Here is a 22,954-nt window from a genome sequence, read left to right as displayed (position 1 = left end):
TCTTCTGTGGAGCTGTGTCAAGTGTGAACGTAACCGTGATGATGTCATCAGGGTTATCTTGGCTTGATTTTGGAAACTAAACATTTGGTAGTGAAGATTACAAACTGGAGGTGTGGGAATTGAAAGACATGGGCATTTGCTAGTTGAGGTGGACTAATGAAAGATACTTTTGAGTTGCTTTATGGGAAATGTAGGATCCGGTGTTTTTGGAGCTTGATCCATACTACTACACGTCAAGTCTGCCTCTTTGATTTTAACGTTTTTATCAGTCTCTTGTGAGTCAAGTCAACACTAAACTGCTTGAATATCCCCTAGTTTTTTACTTTGCACATTATTCAAAGTCTCTGTGATTGCCTGGCAACTTTATGGTGATGACAAAACTCCAGGGCCCATATTCACAAAGAATCCTAAGACTAAAAGCAGCTCCTAGTGACATCAATTTTAAGAAAAATCTTAGAATTCCTTGAATTCTAAGATTTTTCTTAGAATTTTCCCTTGGTAAGATAAAAGTTATTTACAAAGCATCTTAGGCCTTAAGAGAGCTCCGAAGGTGAAAAACTGTTAAGAGGAGCGAGGAGGACTTTTAAGAAGCCTGCGAGTGTCTTAAACAGAGAAGATGGCGGAAAGACAGAGAGGAAGGAGAGATATTCTCTGTTCTCCTCCATGAGCTGCGCCAACAGCAGGCACTGCTCTTCTGTCCAGTTCGGCTTTCTCGTTCTTTTTCCTCCATTTCATTCATTGTTTTGGTCATTCTGCCAAATCAAACCGCTTTTTACAAGGAGGCCAGCAATCACAGTAACTGCTGACAGCTGAGTCTGCGTCCACCATTAATATCAAATAGATTAAGTAGTAAAATTACCAGCATGGCGAGTAAACATAACAATAAGCAAATCAATATAATAATTGGCATGTGAATGAGGTACGTTCAAACATTTTGAAGCTGTGTAACATTTAATTTAATTTTGCTGAGTTTCATCATCATGACATAAAATTATTTTCACGATTACACATTTCTTAATACAGTCTAAGTTCTATGATTGGTTGATTTCACTGTCCATTCATTACTAGGAGCCCTTTTATTTTTCTTTTTTTTTCTTTTTTCCTTTTTGTAACAACCAATCACAGCTTTTAGAAGACTGCGTCATACCTAGCAACGGGGTCAACCACACCTCCTCACTAAGATAAAAGTTTATGTCCCCTCCTTGCTCAGAGTTGCTCTCAGAAACTTCCTGAATCACTCTTAAGCTAAGATTCCTTGCTAGGAATTTTTAGGCTAAGTTAGGAGCTCCCTGAGAGGACTCTGAGAATCTTTGTGAATACGGACCCAGGAAGTCACTCCACAAATAATTCAGCACATAAAACCACAATGTGACATTTAAACACTTCAGTTTAAACGAGAGATATCTCGTGTTTTATCTCATAACCTCTTTTTAGAGGTTCTGGTAGACAGATTTTGTTCCCTTCTGACAGGCCCCTGTTTCTACCTGTTTCTAGTCTTTATGCTTAGCTAGGCTAACTCAGTGGTTCTCAACTGGTCCTTAGTCTTTGACCATGTGTTTGAGCTAGTTTGCATTTGAGTCCCTTTGCCACTTAAAAATAAAAGCTCTGTGCCGGAAATTCACTGTACTGGAAAATAAAAGTATGTTGTTTTTTTTTTTTGTTTGTTTGTTTTTTTTACAAACTTGACACGTTTGCAAGTCACTTGCAGTCCATTCAGAATGGACCCATGGCCCACTTTTCGACCGCGACCCACCAGTTGGGAACTACTAAGCTAACTGCCTGTAGCTTCATATTTATGTCCACAGATTGTGTATAAAGATCGACGAGATGACAGCTCCTCTAAAGGGCTTGGCAGTAGCGGTTGCCGTTACCGTTTTGAGATATTGGCAACCAATTCTTTGCCTTTGGTCACCATCAGTGGCAACAACTTTTTAACATAAATGAGACAAAACAGCAAAATGTGCACCCCAGAATGATTCTTTTTTTATTACTTGTTGCATCAGTGATGTTTATGTTTTGCTGTTGCAGTCAGAACTAGAACCAGACAATGCTGCATGTACGTTACTCATGTATGCACAGTCTTCTGTTTTAGAGACAGTGACACTCTGTACAGTATCAGACAAACATTACAGTTTCTGTAATACTCTTTTAAACATTCTTTTATGTCACATGTTTATTATTGAGCTGACTGTATAGTATTTAATTACTCAAAATATGAGGTGACTAAAAATGGCAACCAGATTTTTAGTTTTGGCAAAGCCGATGCCAGCGCATAGGATCCATACTAAAAATGTACGCACGGACAAAAGCCAAAAATGACATGCGCCAAAAAATATTCGACAATTTCTACACATAGGCTTCCACCTCACCATCTGCGTCGTCAATTAACTGTCTCCAAAATGTTTGTAACCATGGGTCAAAGTTTCTCCCATCAAGTCTGTTTTTATAGATCACAACTTTTCCCTGAGAAGTGGCGGACCCCTCTTTCAGGCCTCCTTTTGTGCGTGTGCCATATTTCCAGACTGACAACCACTTTTAAAAGCTAGTGTTGATCCCTGTGAAGCCAAACATACTGATCGCTTCCTGGTGGCCAGCCACAATGCAGTAACCAACCTCCTCCATGTTAGATGGAACATGAGCCAAACTAAAAAAATCAAAGTACACGTTAAATACATTACTCCAAGGATGGATTCTATCATTTAAGGTTGTTCTTGTCGTGCTGATGTATATTGAAATTTTGGTTTGGTTTTGATTGCTTTTGATGCTATAAAAAGGGGCTGTGATGTCATGATCGCTCTGATTGACTAGCGATTGATACGAGCAGGTGGGACCTTGATACATGGTTTCACCCCCTGATAAATAGTGGGCAAACTCTCTGCCTCCAAATGACATCACCAGTGCAAGATGGCAGTGCTCCTATCGGAGATATTTTGACTTTGTTTTTATGCAGTTGGAGGAAGTGGTGACGCACCATCCATCTTTATATACAGTCTATGGCACAGACATGACAATGGTGTCAATCTTCTCATCTTACTCTCTGCAAAAACGCAAATACCATTTCCCTAAACGCTGAACTATTCATGTTTATCAGTGGGATGCAGCATGTTTGCTCCCTGCTGTTGTCAGAGTTTTCAAAGACCTGGATTTCTGTCAGGTGTGTCGGCTCTGTGCTTTCATTGTGTCTCCTCACTGAGACGATGAGAAACGTCCTCTTGGCTCACAGTAAAGCAGCCGGGCTGACCAGCACTCACATGATTATGACATTTATTCTTTGCCCAGAAGGAGACCAGATGCTGCAGGTATTGAGTTGCCAGGCTACAGTGGATCACAGGGCACAGTGGCGGGCGGGGTGGGGGGTGGGGGGGGGAGAGCAGTTGTCTCAGCAGTGTTTTATTACATTACGGCCAATGGCACCCAGTCTAATCTCACTACCGCTCTGGGAGAGAAAGCACTCTGCGTCTCAGAGTGTTATCAATTTCTTGAACGGTGTGAGCTATGAACTCAGACGAGCTGTGTGTGAACTACGGCTGCTCGGAGCTCAGGGACATAGTTATCAATCTGTAGCGGTGGTGACGTGTCAGCCTGTCAGAGGCCAAAGGATGAACTGTTTGCAAATACGCTGACAGTTGTGTGACTTTGACAGAAGCTACAACAGAGATGATTAAACGCTGCTTCCAGCTGAAGGTTGTGGGGCCGTTTAACTTACTCACTTGTAATCCTTGATTTCGTAATGGGATTAAGGCTGACATTAAAAGCTCAACACCCCCCACAACAGGCACATTTAATACAGCTCAACATACATCTCACTTTAAGTTAAAAAGCCTTTTCTAAGAGGGTTTAAACTTCCTTGGTGGGCTGGCTAAGAGTTGAATTCAGTCTTTGTACGACATCGACACTCCAGATGAGCCTGACAAGCTTTAAATTTAGTCTGAAGTGAGATCTGAGGGTCAGCGATGAAGCGGTGAATTGGCTGATTGACTCTAAGCCCGAGGGGTTTCAGTGGAGCGGTAGCACGGTCAGTGCTTCTGTATCAGAGGGAATTTGTGCTGAGATAAGGGCTCCTGGTGAGGGAAGACCACGATGCTTTAGAGCGTGATCGATTGAGGTGCTCAGCAGAATAAACTGATGTTGTCTCGGGGGCTCCGCTATAGTGAGATACTCTATTTCTCCTGGAGTATCAGTATTTTTCACCTGATTGTAAAGACATATCCATGGTCATTTTGCCTTTGTTGGATAGCACTTTGGACCAACTCATATGGAAGGGCTGGGCAATATATTGATGCTATATCGATATCATGATATGAGATCGTATGTAGTCTTAGATTTTTTTTAGATATTGTAGTACCATTTCTTGGTTTAAAGATTTCATTACAGTAAAGTGGTGTAATTTTCTAATCTCAGACTGTTCTATCTGTTCTATTACACACCTTTACCCACTAAGTAATTTTATCTACATTACTGGTGTTTATTTATCCGTCCCTTCAGGATCGCAACGATTAACGCGAATTCAACCAATCTCTGTGAATTCTGCGCAATCTCGCAATGTTGTCCAATCACTGCAACTTTTCCACAGATTTGACCAAGCATCGTAACAACTCCCTGATGTTCTGCACGAAAGCAGGAGTGAACTGTTTTGCACCGTGTGCAACATTGTTGATTAACAAGTTTTCAATTTGTCAGTTTTGTTCATTCATTTTGCCAAAACACACCAAAAGAATGGCTGAAACGTGTGAATAACAGACAAGACAAATCATCATGACAGAGGCTGTTGCATCCAGATCTATTATATGTGCTGAAAGAATCAAGATGAGGTACAGTTAGCGTCAGGGCAGCCCCCCTGAAAGTCAAAGTTTGGAATCATCAGTCGACTGAGTTTCCCTAACCCTTCAGGTCAAGTAGTCTGTGTTTTTTTGTTTGTTTTTTGTAAGTCAGTGTGCAGTTTACTTTTGGGGATGAGTTGGTCCCCAGATTTAGCTGCAGAGTGAGTGCTCTTCACATTCACACTGCTCTCCAGTACAGGCAGCTGCAGACCCAGACCCAGGGTGAGTCTGAGGCAGCTGCCTGGAGGAAGAGAGGCTTTGCCCGTAATGCTCTGAGACAGTGTTATCTTCAGCCTTCTGCTCAGAAGTTGTGAATTTACAGCTCACAGCAGCTCAATACAACACAGACTCTGGCTTTGTTTTGATATCTAGTATCGGCAAAAAATGTTGTTGCTCATTTACAATATGTTGTTACCATAGAAAGCAAGTATTAGCTTGGAGGGAATGTCACTGTCACCCAGAACGTTAAAACTCTCACACTCTATAATCTATAATCTCTCTCTATATGGAAAAAAGAGTCTAATATTTGTAATGAATGGCCAAATCCACTCAACTGACTGAATTCTGAGGCGTGTACAGCCTGAGTTAGTGTGTTATAAATCACAAACCCAGGACAGTGCAGTTTATTGTCACTTTAACAAGTTGCCTTTAGTTTCAGTGAAATATTGCAACTGTTTTTGCAGTTCATAGTTGTTCCCATAATTTCATGGAAATAATGCCTTAAATGCCTGAAAGCATGGCAGCATGCATTGCAATTGATTAGAAAAGCTGCCATGAAATCAGGCATTTAAGGTCGCAGCAGTCCAAAAAAGCCTGTGAAATCCCAAAAGGACTGATTTACAAAACATCTCATTGAGTAAATATTTTGTAACAGCGCCAACGGTCAACCTTGTGATTGCGATATTTGATTTTCTTCATATTGCCCAGCTCTATAAATTAAACTTTATACTTAAACTTTATTGATTTGTGTTGCAATACGAGGTTCTAAACAATACAATACATATTAAGATTATAATCATTGTATGCATCTTCTAACCTGACAGAATCCATCGAAGTGGCAGAAGAGATGCACTTTACAAAGAAAACCTGCTGCTGAGAGGCTGCACCATCCGCAACACAGAGGAGGCTGTGGGAATAGTCATTTACGCAGGTTAGCCACTAAAATAACTTTGCTGTAAGCTCTCACACTCTATATCTGACCTCTGACCTGCTGCTGCTAAAACACTGTTTTCTTCACAGGTCATGAGACCAAAGCCATGCTAAACAACAACGGCCCGCGCTACAAGCGTAGTAAACTGGAGAGACAGATGAATGTAGATGTGTTCTGGTGTGTCATCATCCTGCTGGTCATGTGCCTGTTTACTGCTGTTGGTGAGGAACACTTCACTTGTGTTAACCCCTGTTTTGAAAATCATTCTGTTGAGAAATTTAATTTATTCCAGACTGTGTTTACTGTTCTGTTTATTTATATCTCCTCGTTGCAGTGTTTATATGAGTTGACCTTGTGATGTTGCTGTTCCAGGTCATGGGCTGTGGATGTTTCAGTACGGAGATAAGAGACCTGTGTTTGACGTTCTTAGTCCAGAGGGGACAGACATATCACCCATCATGTCAGCCATTTATCTCTTCCTCACCATGATCATCGTCTTTCAGGTACGAACCAGAGAGAGGCTTAAAGAAACAAAGGCCCAGATAAAGACGGAAACAGGACCCAGTATGATTAGCTTTGAAATGTTTTATCCCACTGTACACAAGCATGGTCTTAAATCAAAACAGTGGCAGTTGCTATTTCTCTCCCTGTGGGTGTGTGACCTCTAGATCTTTATCGTCATGTTTCATCTGGACGAGCAGTGAGGAAGCACTCGCTTCATACTGCAAAATAATCTCTCTAATACAAGATGAAGAAGCTGACAGCTACTGATTTGTTTGTTTTAGATTTTTTGGTCCGCTTGCTTTCAGAATGTCGGTGAACATGTCACCCTGTCCCATGTCAGATGTTGCAGCTATCAGGTCACTTTAGCAGCGAATGAGAAGTCAGTGATTGGTTCCACTGTACAAACAGCGACTGTTTGAGGTTAGAGGACCTACCAGTATTGGCAGACATTGCTTGATGCCCTCTAAAATAAACACATGACTCTCCAGGCACATGGAGCCTGAACTGCCCTCCCAAGAGCTATGACTCATTTCCCCGGAACCACTTTCCAGAAATGTTGCATGGAAATGTCTCACTCGGGATTACGCCAACATTTTTTAAACAATGAAACGTAAACCCAGAACACTTGTATATAATAAATCACATTATTAGGAAGGTGAACAATAGAAAAGTTAACAGAAAATTACTGTAGCTAATGCAATCAAGTGTTTATCCATAACTTTCACTGTTTCCAGTGCGTCTTTACTCCCAGCTTTCTATTTTAACCATTTATTCAACATTTTTCGCAAACTGTTTCAACTTCTGCTCGCTTACTAACTGCACTGAAGACGAATCGATGAAATGAAAGATCTAAGGCTTTCAACTATGTACACAAAAGACGTATTTCTCTCATATTTTGGTCCAAATTTGTCAAAAGATGATACCTGTCCTTGAGCGGAAATTCAATTTTTAAAATTCTGTTGTTATATACAGATAGGCCTGGAATATATACACACACACACACACACACACACACACACAGAACTGATACATGCATTAAATGGAGAGATGTCAGAGTGGGGGGCTGCCGATGGACAGGCGCCCCAGGCAGTTTGAGATCAGTGCCTTGATACCTCAGGCAAACTTGGACCTTTCCAGTTGCCAGTCCGTGCTCCATATTTGGTCCGGATGCTTTAAGCCCTTTTTAAACAGGAATCGTGCAGATTTGCAGGAAAGCCCAATCAGTCTTCGTTCAGTAATGGCAGTTTAAAAGCAAAATCGTGGAAAAACCTACTTCTGTTTATACAGAATGCGCCTTTTTCGGGGCAATGGGGGGCGTGAGCAAGTAACAAAACGTGTAGCTCAGCGTGTGAGTAACCAGTGACGTGGGAGAGAAGCTGTGGCTGGTCAGTCCTTCGACGATTCTCTCATAAGTTGGCCCATTCTTCACCGTTCACGTCATCTGACAGTTAATGGCCTCTTCGTTTGCGATGGCAAGGAGGGCGCGCAATTCCTTGTCTTCCTAGTTGCTCATCTTTACAGTGTCTGTCAGGTTTGCATTTCCCTTTTGCTACTAGCTGCTCGCTAATTCCTGCTATCAGCTGTTTCATGTTTATCCACCGCCAGTGGCTCACACGTGCGGCGTCATCAACAGCTCCTCCCACAAGTCATCAACAGCTGATGTGGAAGGCCGCCTCTGTCTGTTTAAACTAATAGGGTTCCGCCAATATGTCTACCCTACGAGGCGGAAAATTGGGCACCTCGGATCAACTCGCCAATCTGGCTCTGTGTGTCTAAACGCTCGCAGCTTGCCGGCAAAACAGCCCAACATTCGCCAAAAATCTGCCAGTGCAAAAGGGGCTATAGACTGAGCTACTGCTTCCCCTAACATCTATGTTAGCCAGTACTTCTCCTTTTCCAAGATAATCCATCCACCTGACAGGTGTGGTATATCAAGATGCTCATTAAACAGCGTCATTACTACACAGGTGTGCCTTGGGATGGTCATAATTAAAGGCCACTCCAAAATGTGCAGTTTGATCACACAACACAATGCCACGGATGTTGTAAGATTTGAGGAAGCGTGCCATTGGCATGCTGACAGCAGGAATGTCCACCAGAGCTGTTGCCTGTGAAGTGAATGTTTATTTCACTACCATAAGCCATCTCAAATGTCGTTTATGTGAAACAGCTGATGCAACAAATGGTTTGCACAACCAAAGAACATTTGCACAAACTGTTAAGACCAAAACACACTGGCGGCGTACAACACGCGTCAAAACAGCCGACCCCATTATTTTCTATTTACAAACCCACACCGGCGGCGGCTCGACGCACGTCAACATGCCGCGCTGCGCCACTTTACGCTATTGTCCTATTTTTCCAGCGTCGCCGCCCTTGAAAAAGCGCTATTTTGTACTTCCCAGCTCCCGTGCAATAGAAATCCAGTTGATGCCCTGCAGCGTGACGCTTTTTGTGTGTGTTGGGGGCGGCACTTGACTCGTGTCAATGACGCCGCTGTCATATGACGCCACCGGTGTGTTTTGGCCTTTAGAGACCGTCTCAGAGAAGCTCACCAGCATGCTCGTCATCCTCACCACGGTGTTTACTTGGCAGCAGTCCGTCATCGTAACCAACTTGAATGGGCAACTGCTCGCCTCCAACTGCATCTGGCACTCGTAGTAATGATGCACTATAATATCGGCACGTCATCAGTATCGGCAGATAAAGGCCGATACGACAGGCCGTTAGAATCACACTTTAATCATGTGACTTTAATGACTTAAAATTGGTCAAATTAGACCGGCTGCGGCTGTTACCAGGATTGTCTTAGAGAAAGCATCATTCAAACCTGTTAAAGGTAAGATGACTGCAATGTTTTTGTTTGACAAAGTGATATAAAAATAAATATAGCATGTTTAACTTGTAACCTAAAGTGTTGTTTTGAAAAGCACTTTATTTTGTGTCCACATCTGCCAGTCGGCCCTCGTGATGAGAGAAGGCATAGCAATACATTAATTCTCATAATGAAACCAGTCTTCAGTGAAATGATACCTAACAATAAATGAGGCATAACAAACATATATGCGAAACTGTGTCAATTGACATTTATAGCAACTATGAAACACTAGAAATCAGCCTGGCAGGACGACTTAGATAAAGAGATTACGGAGGAGCAGTGGTAGACAGACTAGTTTATACAAGACATGGCCTCCTGCAGTTTAGGTTAAACCTCACTTGAACTGGTCTAAACAAAAACTCGGAGGATATTTCCAGACGTAGGTCCTTCATGTGACGCTCTGCCCTTGTAATGGTATCATTAGCTCATATCGTTGTGCAGTTGCTTGAGGGTATCACATTTTTGGAGCAATATTTTTCAGACCTTATCAAGAATTATACAAAGACCTCTTGACTAAGATCCTTTGATGGGGCTCTAGGAATTATAGACTTGTAACATAGTAAAGTTATCACGTGTGTAATATGTAACAGAGAACTGCACCAAAACATTCAGATCTAGTGAAGGATGGAATGAAACACTTGGAACCAGAAAAAAATCTGAATTAACTCTGAAAGATCAACTTGAGAAAAATGTTACAAAATTTGGCAACCTTTTATAGACCACTTCAAATTGTTTCAGCATTTCTAACAAGATGGCATCCATCACCCTCCTATTCTTTTATGTCTTTTTTTTTTTTATGCCTCTGTGCTGGCGATAGCCATGGTCGAAGGCATTATGTTTTTGGGTTGTCCGTCCTTCCATCCCATTCTCATGAATGCGCTATCTCAAGAACACCTTGAGGAGATGTTTTCAAATTTTGTTCAAACGTTCACTTGGACTCAAAAATGAAATGGAAAGGTCAAGGGTCAGCTTCTCTCTCTCCTCCTCCATTCTTCAATTTCACGAAGCTCTTCCTGCTCTACATGTCGTTTTCTGTATGTTCTCTGACATTTATCCTAACGATATGAGGCGGTCTTTGTGAGAAAAAAAAAGCTTGTTTAGTGGACTAACTTTGCACTTGAAGGTTGCCCGTTCACTTACGTTTTAACAGGTCTGACACTACTATGCGCCCCAGCTGTATCTAGGCTGACGGCTAACATGCTAACTATTATTTCTATGTCACTAGTCACTTGAAACAAATTTAGGACGATAGGAGACAGGTTGAAATAAACCAAAATTTCCCTTTAAGTTATGAGTTCTCTCTCTTAAGTTGATGTTCATACATTGGTATGCACATGAATATCAGCATTTTGGATATCTGCAAAAAATTCAGCATCCCTACTTTAGAGAAGTGCTCTCTCCATGGATGAATCCTCTATGACCAAAAAGTGAATATCTGTATCCAGTCAGAGTGCCTGATAAATGTCTTTTTCGAGTAGTCTTGTATTGTGACCAGCTCAAGCTCACACTTGTGTAGTAATGATGTTTAATCAGCATCTTGTCATGACACACCTGTTGGGTGGATGGATGATCCTAGAAAATGAACGTTCACCAACACTTATTTTAACAAATGTGTGACCAAAGTTTGAGAGAAATAAGTTTTTCGTTTGCATAAAAAAGTGTTAGATCTTTAATTTTAACTCATGAAAGACAGGAGGGAAAACAGACATGCTGTGTTATATTTTTGTGTAGTTTTCACACACACACACTCAGCTTTTATTGTCCAGGTGTTACAGCTGACTCAATATGGCTCTGTATTTTCTCAAATTGTGCTTTCTATTTATCCAGATTAGTTGAGCTACTCCTACTAGCGCTTTTTTTCTGTGTGTACACTGTGAATGTGTCACAGAGAAGGCTTTAGAAACTGATAACCAAATCTACCTCTTCTCTGTCTTCTCCCAGGTGCTGATACCCATCTCGCTTTTTGTGTCGATTGAGATAGTCAAGATCTGCCAAGTGTACTTCATCCATCAGGACATGGATCTATACGACGAGGAGACGGACTCTCACCTGCAGTGCAGAGCTCTTAATATCACCGAGGATCTCGGCCAGATGCAATACATCTTCTCTGACAAGACGGGCACTCTGACGGAGAATAAGATGGTGTTTCGCCGCTGCACTGTGGCAGGGGTGGAGTACTCCCATGATGCCAATGGTGAGACAAGCCAGCAAACACACACTCCCTCATTCAGCAGTTATTGCTTTTTAAGTAACTCCTAATGAAGTGTGTGTGTTATCCAGCTAGAAGACTTGCTATGTACCAGGAGATGGATTCTGAGGAGGAAGAGTGCACGTCTCACGGTGGCACTCTGCCCAGGCGGGACAGTGTGACCAGCCACCAGAGCGCCCGAGTGGTGCTGCGCTCCCACAGCACAAAGTCCCACCGCAGGACAGGCAGCAGGGCGGAGGCCAAGCGAGCCAGCATCCTGTCTAAGCACACGGCCTTCAGCAGCCCCATGGTCAGTGCGCCTCGTTGTCACGCCGTCCTCGTACTTTGTGCTGCTGTGTACTCTCCTCTGATAAACCGTCCTCTGTCCTGCAGGAGAAAGATATCACCCCCGACCCTCAGCTCCTGGACAAAGTCAACGAATGCAGCAGTCAGTTGGACTTCATGCGCTTCCACAGCCAGCCTGTGTCCCAGCTGCCCTCTGACCTCGCCGACATCATTGATTTCTTCATCGCTCTCACTATCTGCAACACGGTGGTGGTGTCCTCCCCCAACCAGCCCAGGCAGAAGGTAAAAGTCACCTCGACAGAATCTGTCCAAGTCAATAACAGATTAAGTTTTAGAAATCAGTGAGACAGTTCCTGGTTCTGGTCTAACCCTCTTGCTGTTCTTCCTTCCTCACTATTTTCCAGGCTAAAATATATCAACAACTTTTGGATGTGTTATTAGGAAATTTTGTAAAAGCATTAATGATCCTCAGATGACGAATCCTGATCAGTTTGGCGATCCCCTTTCTTTTCCGCTGTGCCTCCACGAAGTTAAAATTTGTGCTTTCAAGTAGGGCTGACCCAAAAAATTCAAAGCTTCGAAGCTTTGTTCAATCGCACAGGATTCGATTGTGAAAAAAAAAATTCGAATATTCAGCCTTTTTTTTCCTCTGTTTTTTTGGGGGGGGGACCTTGAATGCAACACCATCTCGGACAAGGAAATAGAAAGCCCGACGTGCAATGAATGGAGACTTATTATCCTGCTTGAACACAGACGACTAAATTCTTTCAACAATGTGACTCAAAATAATGATAAAATAGATTTTACTGATGTAAAATAATATGCTGATGGTGACATTTTCCACTGGTCCGCTGCGCTCTGAGTCTGGTGTCAGTGACACATGCTGCTCTGAGTCGCGCATCTGTCTGCTTGTGTTGCAGTGCGCGCCGAGGGTTTTAATTTTTAGTGTTAAATCAAAAGTTAAACACTACTTATCAGCAACCAGAAGTGTTTTTTCGTTTGTGAATATTTTTACCCTAATTCTAGGGTGGCAAGAAACTACCTTTTCGCCATAATTTGTAAGTTATTAACTTTTTATGGACTTTTTTTTTTTCGCTCTACCTGCTGTAGAGTGAGTGAATAATGGACAGCTTCATGACAGAGACGGCAGACTAGCTCAATGACATGGCCAAAGCAAGTATGACGCTGAATAAATTAAACTGTGTGGACCTTGAATAAATGACGAAGGAGAAATCTGGACCTCATGACTGGACCAGTTGGGAATCACTGGTGTAGATGAAATTGGAGAATGTTTGTACAGCATTCGCTTTTAAGTAGTCAAAATAGTTTTTCTCTTAGTCAAAGTAAAATTTTGCAAAGTCAGCCTGCACGGCGCTGATGTTACTATGTCACAGCTCGGATGGGAAGCAGTGTCAAACACATGGCATTCCTGGAATTTCTGTTGTGTAGAGAGATGGTGTTTCCATGCTGACATGAAATTATCATTTCATAGACATAACAAGCAGCACTGTTGCCATCTTTCTCAGTTAAATGAAGCCGTGCACTGGAACATTTCTTCCATGAGTTTGATGTCATTGTGTTGCAGCACCCAACTGTCAGAAAACATGCTGGCATTGACAAAAGGAATTGACAAGCTTGGAAACAAACTGTTCCGATGGATCGGACAGTTTGGAACTAGTTCTCCATTCCCATCCCTAGCTGATATGTCCATGTAGAGTAGCCGACGGGTACAATCTAATCAAAGTGACAGGCAGTCTCATGTACGTTCTAAACATAGATACAGACATGACAGGATGAGCGCTGATTTACAGTTATAGTTAGGACTTCTTAAGATAAGATAGGATGTCTGAGACAGGATGGGGCACAGCCAGGAGTTCAGGAATTGCGTCTGTAATACAAAGAAAAGATTTTTTCTATCTTTGAAACATAACTGAAGATAGGAGCTGAGAGTCCCTGAAAACGAATGACGTCATCAGCCGCAGCTGTACTGTGTGTGTGTGTACTTTGTGTGTAGGGCTAGTTATCAAATGTCGGTACGCTAAAACACTAAACCAAGATGAAAATAGTAAACATTTTAACTGCTAAACATCAGTGTTGTCATTGTGAGCGTGTTGGTGTGCTGACATTAGCATTTAGCTTAAAGCACCACTGCGCCTACACACAGCCCTCAGAGCTGCTAGCATGGCTGTTGCTGTGTCTCAAATAACATATTTCTGTCAGTTCCATGTAGTATACTATGTGCACTATGTGCTTATTGGCGTAGTGTGCGAATTTCGACAGGGTAGTGTTGTCTCAAACCAAACACAGCCGTTGTGCATTCACCGGAAATGACAACCACAAATTAGCTAGTTAGCAAACTAGCATTAGCATTCGCGTTATTGTTCGCGGTACCAAATCATTACAGACTGCTAAATTAACCCAATAAACATACTGCTGGCTTATACCCGACAACAGTATAGTGGTGCGATGTTCATGGTCACACAGTCCTCAGCCACCATTTCCAGTTTGAAAAGTGGTCCCTCCCCTTCCACTACGTAGCCAAGATGGTGTCCATTGAGGGCGAGAAGTGTCCATAGTTCCACACTCAACTTACTGACCGTTTTGAGTGCACCATCTGGGTACTCATAGTGCACTGCATTTTTCCATACTTCTCAGTGTGAACGCACTTATGCACTCAAAATATTAAGTGCAAGTACAGAAATACGTGATTTGAGACACAGCGGTAGTCTTGTTTTCTCGTGAATTGTTTGAGGTGTTTCGGAGCTTTGAAAAAAACATTCAGACTTACAAAGGGGATAAAACCTCCCCATTGATGAGGGGCCACATGTAGATAATGCTTTGTGTTAAGTGGTCACACACTAAAAGTTTGGAGCCTCCAGGACACCCCACATTTCCCCAGTTTTGATTTAATTTTGTGAGAAATATAAAGTATCACATCAGGACCTTTTGAGGCTTGCTACAGATGCTCTATCTTGATGCACCATCTCCTAAAAGCCACTATAATATTTTAAATAAATGTGTTAAGTCGCTAATTTTCCACTGTTTCTCTCTGATCTTTAAACCACTTTTTTCATGTCAGCATGTTCGTGAGATTGGCTGTAAAACAAGAACAAAAAGCGAGGCGGTATTATAAGGAGCATCAGTAGGGGATCCAGTAGAAACTATTGATACTCTTCCAAAGCACCAAACCCCTCCGAGTATTCTTGTTTTTCTTCTTTTGAACAACATGGGAGTAGTTTCCATCTTTTGACACAAAGAATTGCTGACCATTATTTTTCTTAAAAACCGCTCATCACGCCTCAAAAACATAAAAACCTTCCAAAATCCTGACAAAGTCACGTAGCGTTCGCTGTTGTGCTGCCTGTATCTTTGATGTGCTCGCTCCAGTCGCAGTTGTGTATCCGTGTTTTGTTATGTTTTTGTGGGAGCCTGGGTGTGGTTGTCCTGTTCAGAGGTGATATCCTCTGCTCGCCACACACTGTGCGCACCAGCTCGCTGTCCTGCCAGTCAGAGGCACAAGTCTGCTCAGATTAAGCTTTACAACGTGACGCATTATTTATGGACTCCGTGTTTCTGTTTGGAGGTTATCTGATAAGATGGGAGGAAATGTAAATCTGCGCAGAAACGCTGGCTTTGATACAGTCTCTGTTTCTTTTTCCCTTTTTTTATTGTTTGTGCTTTTTTCGTCCTTTGAGCCAATGTAATTGTTCACATTTTATTATGATGCCCTTGTGGCTGAAGCAGCACCTGAATGATTTATATCTATATATATGTGAGAACCGTGGCTCCTGCTGCCAAGAGTCCTCAATGTGAGTCACTCTTTCTGCCATTGTACTGCGCCACCTTGGGATAAAGGAGTGGCTCAAGAATAAAAGCCTGGAGGTGCATTTTCATCAGGACTCAAGTCCCTTGTAGCACAATAGGCCTGGTTTCCCATAAACTAAAATGACCATTAAATCTACCCTACGAGTTTTCTTAAAGGGATATTTTGCTGATTTTCGAGCAGCTTTGAATCATAATAATGTGTGTAATATGTGTAAGTGCACCATGTTTAACCTTCATGCATCTCACCAGCGCACAGATCTCCCTGCTCATCTCCCAGCTCAAATCTGCTGGCTCTAGGGCTGTTGCTCAAGCTGCAGATTGAACTTCAGCATTTTCATGTCCGACACGGACACAAAGAGTATAGAAGCAGATTGAGAGAGTGACCAAATTCTTAACAGTCACACTAGACAGTGCTGATCAAATATAAACTTTATTCTGTTTCTATTATTCGAAGATGTTTTCAGAGACATATTTTAGCTTACTGTTGAACTGTAATACAAGATCATTTGATGCCAGCTGGTCACCATTTTGTTTGCTGACAAGTCCGCTAAAACCAACTTGCATGTCATCACTTTTAAGGGGAGCATTTATTGGTCCGGTGTGGTGCAGTGCATTCTGGTAGTTGTAGGGGTTTCTTTTTACCTCTTGAGCAAAAGCAAATGCCACAGCCCTTTTCCTCTGTTGTCCCTGATCATGTTGCACCAATTTCAGAATTATTTTTATATCATGTATTTACGTGTTTTTATTGCACAGACAGCCCAGATTTATGGACCATCTCCCCAGCAGTAAGATACGTCTTTAAGGACCAGTGTGTTGGGTTTAGTGTCATCTAGCGTTAAGGTTGCAGATTGCAACAAACTGAATACCCCTCCCTTTCCAAGCATCTGGAGAACCCACAGTGGCTTTCAGGTAATATAACAACGTGAAACATCCTCTCTAGAGCCTGTGTTTGGTTTGTCTGTTCTGGGCCACTGTAGAAACATGGGTTTTCTCCGGGTGCTCCAGCTTCCTCCCACAGTCCAAAGACATGCAGGTTAATTGGTGACTCTAAATTGTCCGTAGGTGTGAATGTGAGTGTGAATGATTGTCTGTCTCTATGTGTCAGCCCTGTGTTAGTCTGGTGACCTGTCCAGGGTGAACCCTGCCTCTCGCCCAATGTCAGCTGGGATAGGCTCCAGCAGGTAACCACAGGTATGCTGGAAGTGACAAAAATAATGTTGCAAAGAATCAAACAGAGAGCTAGAAAAGTTCAAACCCTGCCTACTCTCTGACATACGCCAATCACAGTGTGAAGTGGGTGTAAATGACAGCTTTCTGAAAGTGACAAAAATAATCACCTCCTTAATCCGACATCAGAAAGGTGTGAGGGGGAGGAGGTTTCTGTTTGACCATCTTACAAGCAGTTCTGATGGAGTGTCCTGGTGCCTTTAGCCAGCAGCTAATTGGATCAAAGTTAACGTCCACTTTGTTACATGAACTATAAAACGCTGACCATTAAGCTTCATAATTTGTGTTACTTGTGTAAGTTGTGCTACTTGTTGCTGCAGGTGTGGTTGACTCCTTATTTGTTGTCCTCCAGGTCCGGATGAGGTTTGAGCTGAAGTCTCCAGTTAAGACCATCGAGGACTTCATAAAACGCTTCACCCCCAGCCGCCTGACCTCAGGCTCCAACAGCAGCAGCTCCTCCAGCCTCATCACCAACCGCTCCTCCAACAAGGGATGCTCCAGCTTGCTGTCCTCCCCGTCTGCAGAGAGCACGCTCACCAAACTGAACGAGGAGCAGCCTCACGGAGGCCTGGAGCACGCCTTCAGCACCATGCCACCCTGCTACGACGGGAAGGGGTGGAACATAGAGGAGGGCGAGCTGCGCTATGAAGCCGAGTCCCCTGACGAGGCTGCGTTGGTGTACGCTGCCAGGGCCTACAAGTGCTCCCTCGTCGGACGCCTCCCTGACCAGGTGACTGTGGAGCTGCCACACCTGGGGAAGTTGAGTTTTGAGTTGCTGCACACACTGGGCTTCGACTCCACCAGGAAGCGCATGTCTGTGGTGGTCAGACACCCTCTGACGGATCAGATCACGGTCTACACTAAAGGCGCAGACTCTGTCATCATGGACCTCATCAAACCCCCCGACACAGGTAGGAAACACTCATTTATACACTCGCTGTAGACGTTCTCAGATTATTGTGTCCAGTTAGAGATTAATCACAACATGAAGGTGAATTAAGTGGTGGTGCACTCTGTGATATATGATGACGCTGCTGTCAACATGGCTCTGTGATGTGGTTTGGAGGGGGGTGCTGCTGGATCTGGATCATGTCTGCGGACTCCTCCACCAGAATTAATGGCTGTGAACTTGTGATCGGCTATAAATCACTGGATGTAATCTTCACATGGCTCATGAGCTTTACTGGACATGTCAGCAAAGTGAGAATATTTTCACTTTGCTCTGGTCAATCCCAAATGATGAATTGTTTTCAGTCGCAGCTGTTTTAGGTTTTGTGGAAAATTGTGATTTTACTTTGTGTCTGTGGACAAACATGCCTGCAAGGTTTCACCCCCCTCGCCCCAAACCTTCATACTTTCCACTGAAGTAAACATATGAGATAACATGTTATGTAAGAACCAGTATTTTTAGCTGCAAAACTCGACGCTAATCTTTATTGCTACCTTCAATAAAAACACTTCCTTCCACTTTTCCTCTGTGATCTTATAACCTCGTACGAGTTCTTTAATGTCCTAATGGCAAAGGTGTACCAGGTTGTTAGTATTCCAGGCACACAGAGAGCTACACAGGCACTTTTCCCTAATGCTCTGTACACAGTCACCAGACATCTGTCCAGGGGTGCTTAGCAGAGACTGTTTCAGCCCACAGACCGAGCGTTTGACACAACACACAGTCTGTAGTGCTGCAAACGATTATTTTCATTATTCAAGGACATTGTGTTTACAGTAATAGAAAACAGAAATGCAGCTAATTCTCACAGCTGAGTAAGTGGAACCATAAGATGCTCGCTTGCTTTGACTTGATTGATGATTTAAACAGTTAATCGACTGTTAGATTAAAAAAAATCTGTCAATCTGTGAATACTTTAGCACCACTTTGATTTCCTTTCTGGTTGAGATGTTACAGGAAAAGTAACAGAGTTAATCCTCAGATGGTCCCATTTCTTCGAGTCGGGAAATCGTTCTTCCGAGTTCGATGTGTTCTTGAGCCTTTAAGTCGTAATGTGGTGTTGAGTTACATTGTGGGAGATCATACAAGCTTACGGTCATTTGTAGGACAATTCTTTTTTAAATTTCTCTCTCCCAAGTCCCACCAGCTTAAAGGAAGTGCATTAGTAAATCACTGTGTGCCTCTTTAAGATATCTGACCATGATTTAATAAGATGTGGATATTTTTTCAAGACACGGTGCTGCGTTTAAAAGCCTCATAAACTGGTCGTATATATTCCACATATTTATATTTTAATGGGCTGAATCAACTTGTGCAGCAACTTGTCTTTGCTTCCTCTCAGTAAAAGCATGCTGTCATGTTGTGTGGATAATTAATTTATTTCACATGCCTGGTTAGTGGCTCCCTCCTGTTCATTAGAGGCAGGCAGTTCATCTCAAGGAGGCAGTTCGACTTTGCAGAAAAAAGAAATGGTTTCCAGCTAAATGATCCTCCTACACTGAATGAAGACTTGTTAACTGCTACACATCAATGGAGGAAAGTACTCCTGCCTTGTTCTGGCATGTTTTCCAGCTGACCTGAGGTCCTGTTCTTTGGAAGAATTGTGAATTACAGTATGATTGTTGTATTGATTTTGGATCATCACACCACGCTGGTCCCTTTGCATTGAGGTTGCAGGCTCAGCTGATTGTTCGTCATTTTAAACGCCTTCTGTGAGCTTTTTCAGGAGTTTTCACTTAGTTAAAATTCACAGAGCGCCGCTGCTCACCAGAGGAGAGAGACTCCACCGGGACAGTTGTCACACACTCACCCTCCTCCACTGTGTGTCTCAGTCCAGCAGTTTTAATGGCCAACAGGGTGTGTCTTCACACACAGACAGCTCCCTTCTTTGTTTTACCATTGGGTGAAACCAGCCAGTGAGAGTGCAGTGTGAGTTGGGCCTCCTCATAACACAGACCTCCATAAAGGCTCCATTCAGGCGATGAGGGAGTTGTTCAGTGTCACTCTAATAACAGCGCACATGGTGGTGCTTGAGGTGGACTGGAGACCCTCGGGGCTTAGAAGTTGGAGTGTGTGTCATGACGTAACTCCAGTCTCACTCCTGCTGTTTAATAGCAAATTCCACCTTAAAACAGAATTTAAATTTTAATGTTATTTACCCTCATTTGAAGATCTTTCACTGTTAGTACATGTTAATATATTTAGATTGTGATGACACTGCAGACCTCTGGGTTCTGATTTTGGCTCTCTAAACTTGGAAGTGGAGTCTACGATACTGGTTGTACATACTTTCTGTCATAGATCCTCTCAGTCTGCTAGCTGGTTGTTAAGTGTATGTGCAGAAAAACAATCTGGTGTTGATACACAGACCTCGCTCTGTCAATAGGAAACAAAGTGTCTTGTACTGAGTTACACAACACTATGCCGACTATTCTCCCTCCTTCACGTGCTCGCCCACGATGAATGGAGCTGTAGTATAGTAATGAAATGTGAATAACATCAGAGATATTACAGGAGCTTCTGATGGAGCACTGATGGGAGGAGTATATTTGCTAAATGGGGAGCCGCACATGAAACATTGCTCTTAAGTGTTAAAAGTAGTCCAAAACTCCTCAGAGAATCTTTAAAGGGATAGTCTGGATCTTTTGAAGTGGGGTTGTATAAGGTTACTATTCATAATCAGTGTATTACCTAGAGTAGATGGTGGTTAGCACGCCCCAGTTTGGAGAAGCAGGCAGGAGTACTGCCACAGAAGCTAGGAGATGTGCTGCTGTAGATGGGGGCAGCAGCAAACATATTTTATCCACCTTAAAATGTCAATATCAGTTTAAGTGTACACTACATTCAGAGTGTTTTCACCATTCTACTTTTCCATCAGACAGCCTTTTCCATTGCTAACGTCTTCCCCATGTATGCTCTCGTCAAACTCCATTGACAAAAACACTAATTTTAGCTGGCTGAACACATTAGCTGCTTGATCAGTTAGTTTATTTGTGTAACTGTGTGACTTTGATTAATCTGAAATAACCCTTCCAGATGCCAAAGTCACTCTGTTGTCACACAGCATGAAACACACACACATGAACAGGACCTATACATGCATTAAATGGAGAGATGTCAGAGCAAGGGCACCTTGGCAGTGCCCAGGAGGCAAACTGGCCCCTCTCCAGCTGCAAATCCACGCTCCATATTTGGTCCAGAGGGGGCCTTGAATCAGTGACCCTCTGGTTCCCAAAGCCAAGTCCCTATGGACTGAGCTACTGCCGCCCAGCAATGTTACAGTACTGTTTATTCAATGGAGTCTGGCTTTGAAGAGAGTGATATAACAGCTTCAGATTTTCATTAGAAAGCGCTAAATATTCTAAATATAGTACACTTAAAGTGATACTGATTTTTTTTATGTGGTTAAATATCCACAGAAGTACATTGCTTAGCTTCTGTGGTGGTACTCCAGCCTGCTTCTCCAAACTGGGAGCTGACATCTACTGTAGGTAATATATCAACTGTGGATAAGTACCTCATACAAACCCTCTTGAAAAGATCCGAATTATCCCTTTAACATGCAGAACACAAATTGTATTTTAGGTGGATTTTCCCATTCTCAGTCGTAGGAAAAATAAACATTGTGTGAAGTTCCACCTGTGTCTGTACAGCCTCCTGTTCCTTGGAAATCCTTTTTTTCCACAGCCAAAGAGGAAAGAGAGTTTCTGTCACAAACAAGAATATTAAACTGTCACATTACTTCTCTGTGAGACGACCATGAGTTTATCTTTCATCGTGTTAAAGAAAATATTATTTCAGTGTGTTTGAATTCTCCAGATTACTGACATTTTTGTGTTAATTTGTTCTTTTCAGTAAAAATATTTTTGCGTGGCAGTGCATGTGTAGCAGCGCCTGCCAAGCTGTTGTGTTATTAGTGAGATTACAAGGCTGGCGATCAGAGTGTTGGCTGGTGCATCTGTGTCAGGAGACTGATAAAGCCAATCTGTTTGTGCACCGTCCCCCTGCCAAAGATGCCCAAGACGCTGCACCAGAGACACACTTGGGCGAGACTTCATTACAAAATATGATACTTCAAAATCATCTAAAACAACATGTAATATTCAGACATGTTAAAACCATTTAGACAGTTATTGAAATGGAGAAGTTATGTTTACAAAATGAGATTTTTAAAATTATATTTTGCTTATTATACCCCAGACACAGCTTGATGAGCAATATGACGACTTGGTGAAATATATTAAGGCGCAGCGTACATGGTTAATTTAGGTGCGAAGACAGATGGCTTCCATGTGCCTCTTGGAAGAAGCCTTTGGCTGTCTGGAAACACTTGAGCAAATTCCCCTAAAAAATCTTCCTTCTTCTGTGCTTTGCTGTTTTGTTTTTTTTTCTAGGAAATTCCAAAGGGAAACGCCAGAAAAAGATTATCAGCCGGACCCAGAACTACCTGAACCTGTATGCTGCAGATGGCCTTCGCACACTGTGCATTGCAAAAAAGGTAACAGAGATCCATGAAGCTCTGAACAAACGCCCTCTCTCATTTAACTGCTTCAGAAGTCAGAGACGATGTTTCTCAGTGGCTTTTTTGGCAGGTTGTGTTTGTAGCCCGGCGCAGATGATCACATGGACTGGCCGTTCCAAAGTGACATTCTTCGTGACTCAGCTGCAATCTGTGCCACTTTCCCAGGCTGTAAATTTATGCTCTCACAAGCCGGGCTCATTATATCCCTGCTTGTGCAAAGTCCGTTACCAAAGCGATGTGATAAAACACCTTCTCAAGGTCGCACTTTCTCCTGTGGTTCCTCCTCTGCCATGTAGGCAAAAGGAGGAGAAGCTGCTTCGCTGTTTCTACGGTGGTGTGTTTATGTGTGTGTGTGCTTGTGTTCATGTGTCAGATTCTGAGCAAAGAGCAATATGCCTGCTGGCTGCAGCGTCACCTGGAGGCTGAGACGGCCATCCAGGGAAGAGAGGAGCTACTCTTTGACTCGGCCCTGAGGCTGGAGACAAACCTGCATCTTCTGGGTAATTTATGTCTTTATTTATCGTAGGTCTTGTATTCATTTTGGCTCGCTGCTTTTTTCTATTTTGGATGTTGAAGGGTCACTGT

General features: G+C 42.8%; 1 protein-coding gene across 1 annotated transcript in view; it reads left to right on the top strand.

The window, feature by feature from the left end:
- The window catches only part of atp10a (ATPase phospholipid transporting 10A), a 55,420-nt gene that overhangs the window by 10,408 nt on the left and 22,058 nt on the right, over positions 1-22,954 (top strand). The window contains exons 4-12 of the mRNA XM_049587742.1: positions 5,864-5,970; positions 6,060-6,191; positions 6,343-6,473; positions 11,294-11,546; positions 11,633-11,850; positions 11,934-12,128; positions 17,251-17,809; positions 22,242-22,345; positions 22,743-22,869. Coding sequence (XP_049443699.1) covers positions 5,864-5,970; positions 6,060-6,191; positions 6,343-6,473; positions 11,294-11,546; positions 11,633-11,850; positions 11,934-12,128; positions 17,251-17,809; positions 22,242-22,345; positions 22,743-22,869 — 1,826 coding nt within the window. The remainder of the gene's footprint in view (positions 1-5,863; positions 5,971-6,059; positions 6,192-6,342; positions 6,474-11,293; positions 11,547-11,632; positions 11,851-11,933; positions 12,129-17,250; positions 17,810-22,241; positions 22,346-22,742; positions 22,870-22,954) is intronic.

This window comes from Epinephelus fuscoguttatus, linkage group LG10 (genome assembly GCF_011397635.1).
Source record: "Epinephelus fuscoguttatus linkage group LG10, E.fuscoguttatus.final_Chr_v1".
NCBI classification, from domain to species: Eukaryota; Metazoa; Chordata; class Actinopteri; order Perciformes; family Serranidae; genus Epinephelus; species Epinephelus fuscoguttatus.
Note: the sequence above shows the minus strand (reverse complement) of the source record. Positions and strands in the feature narration are given on the sequence as shown.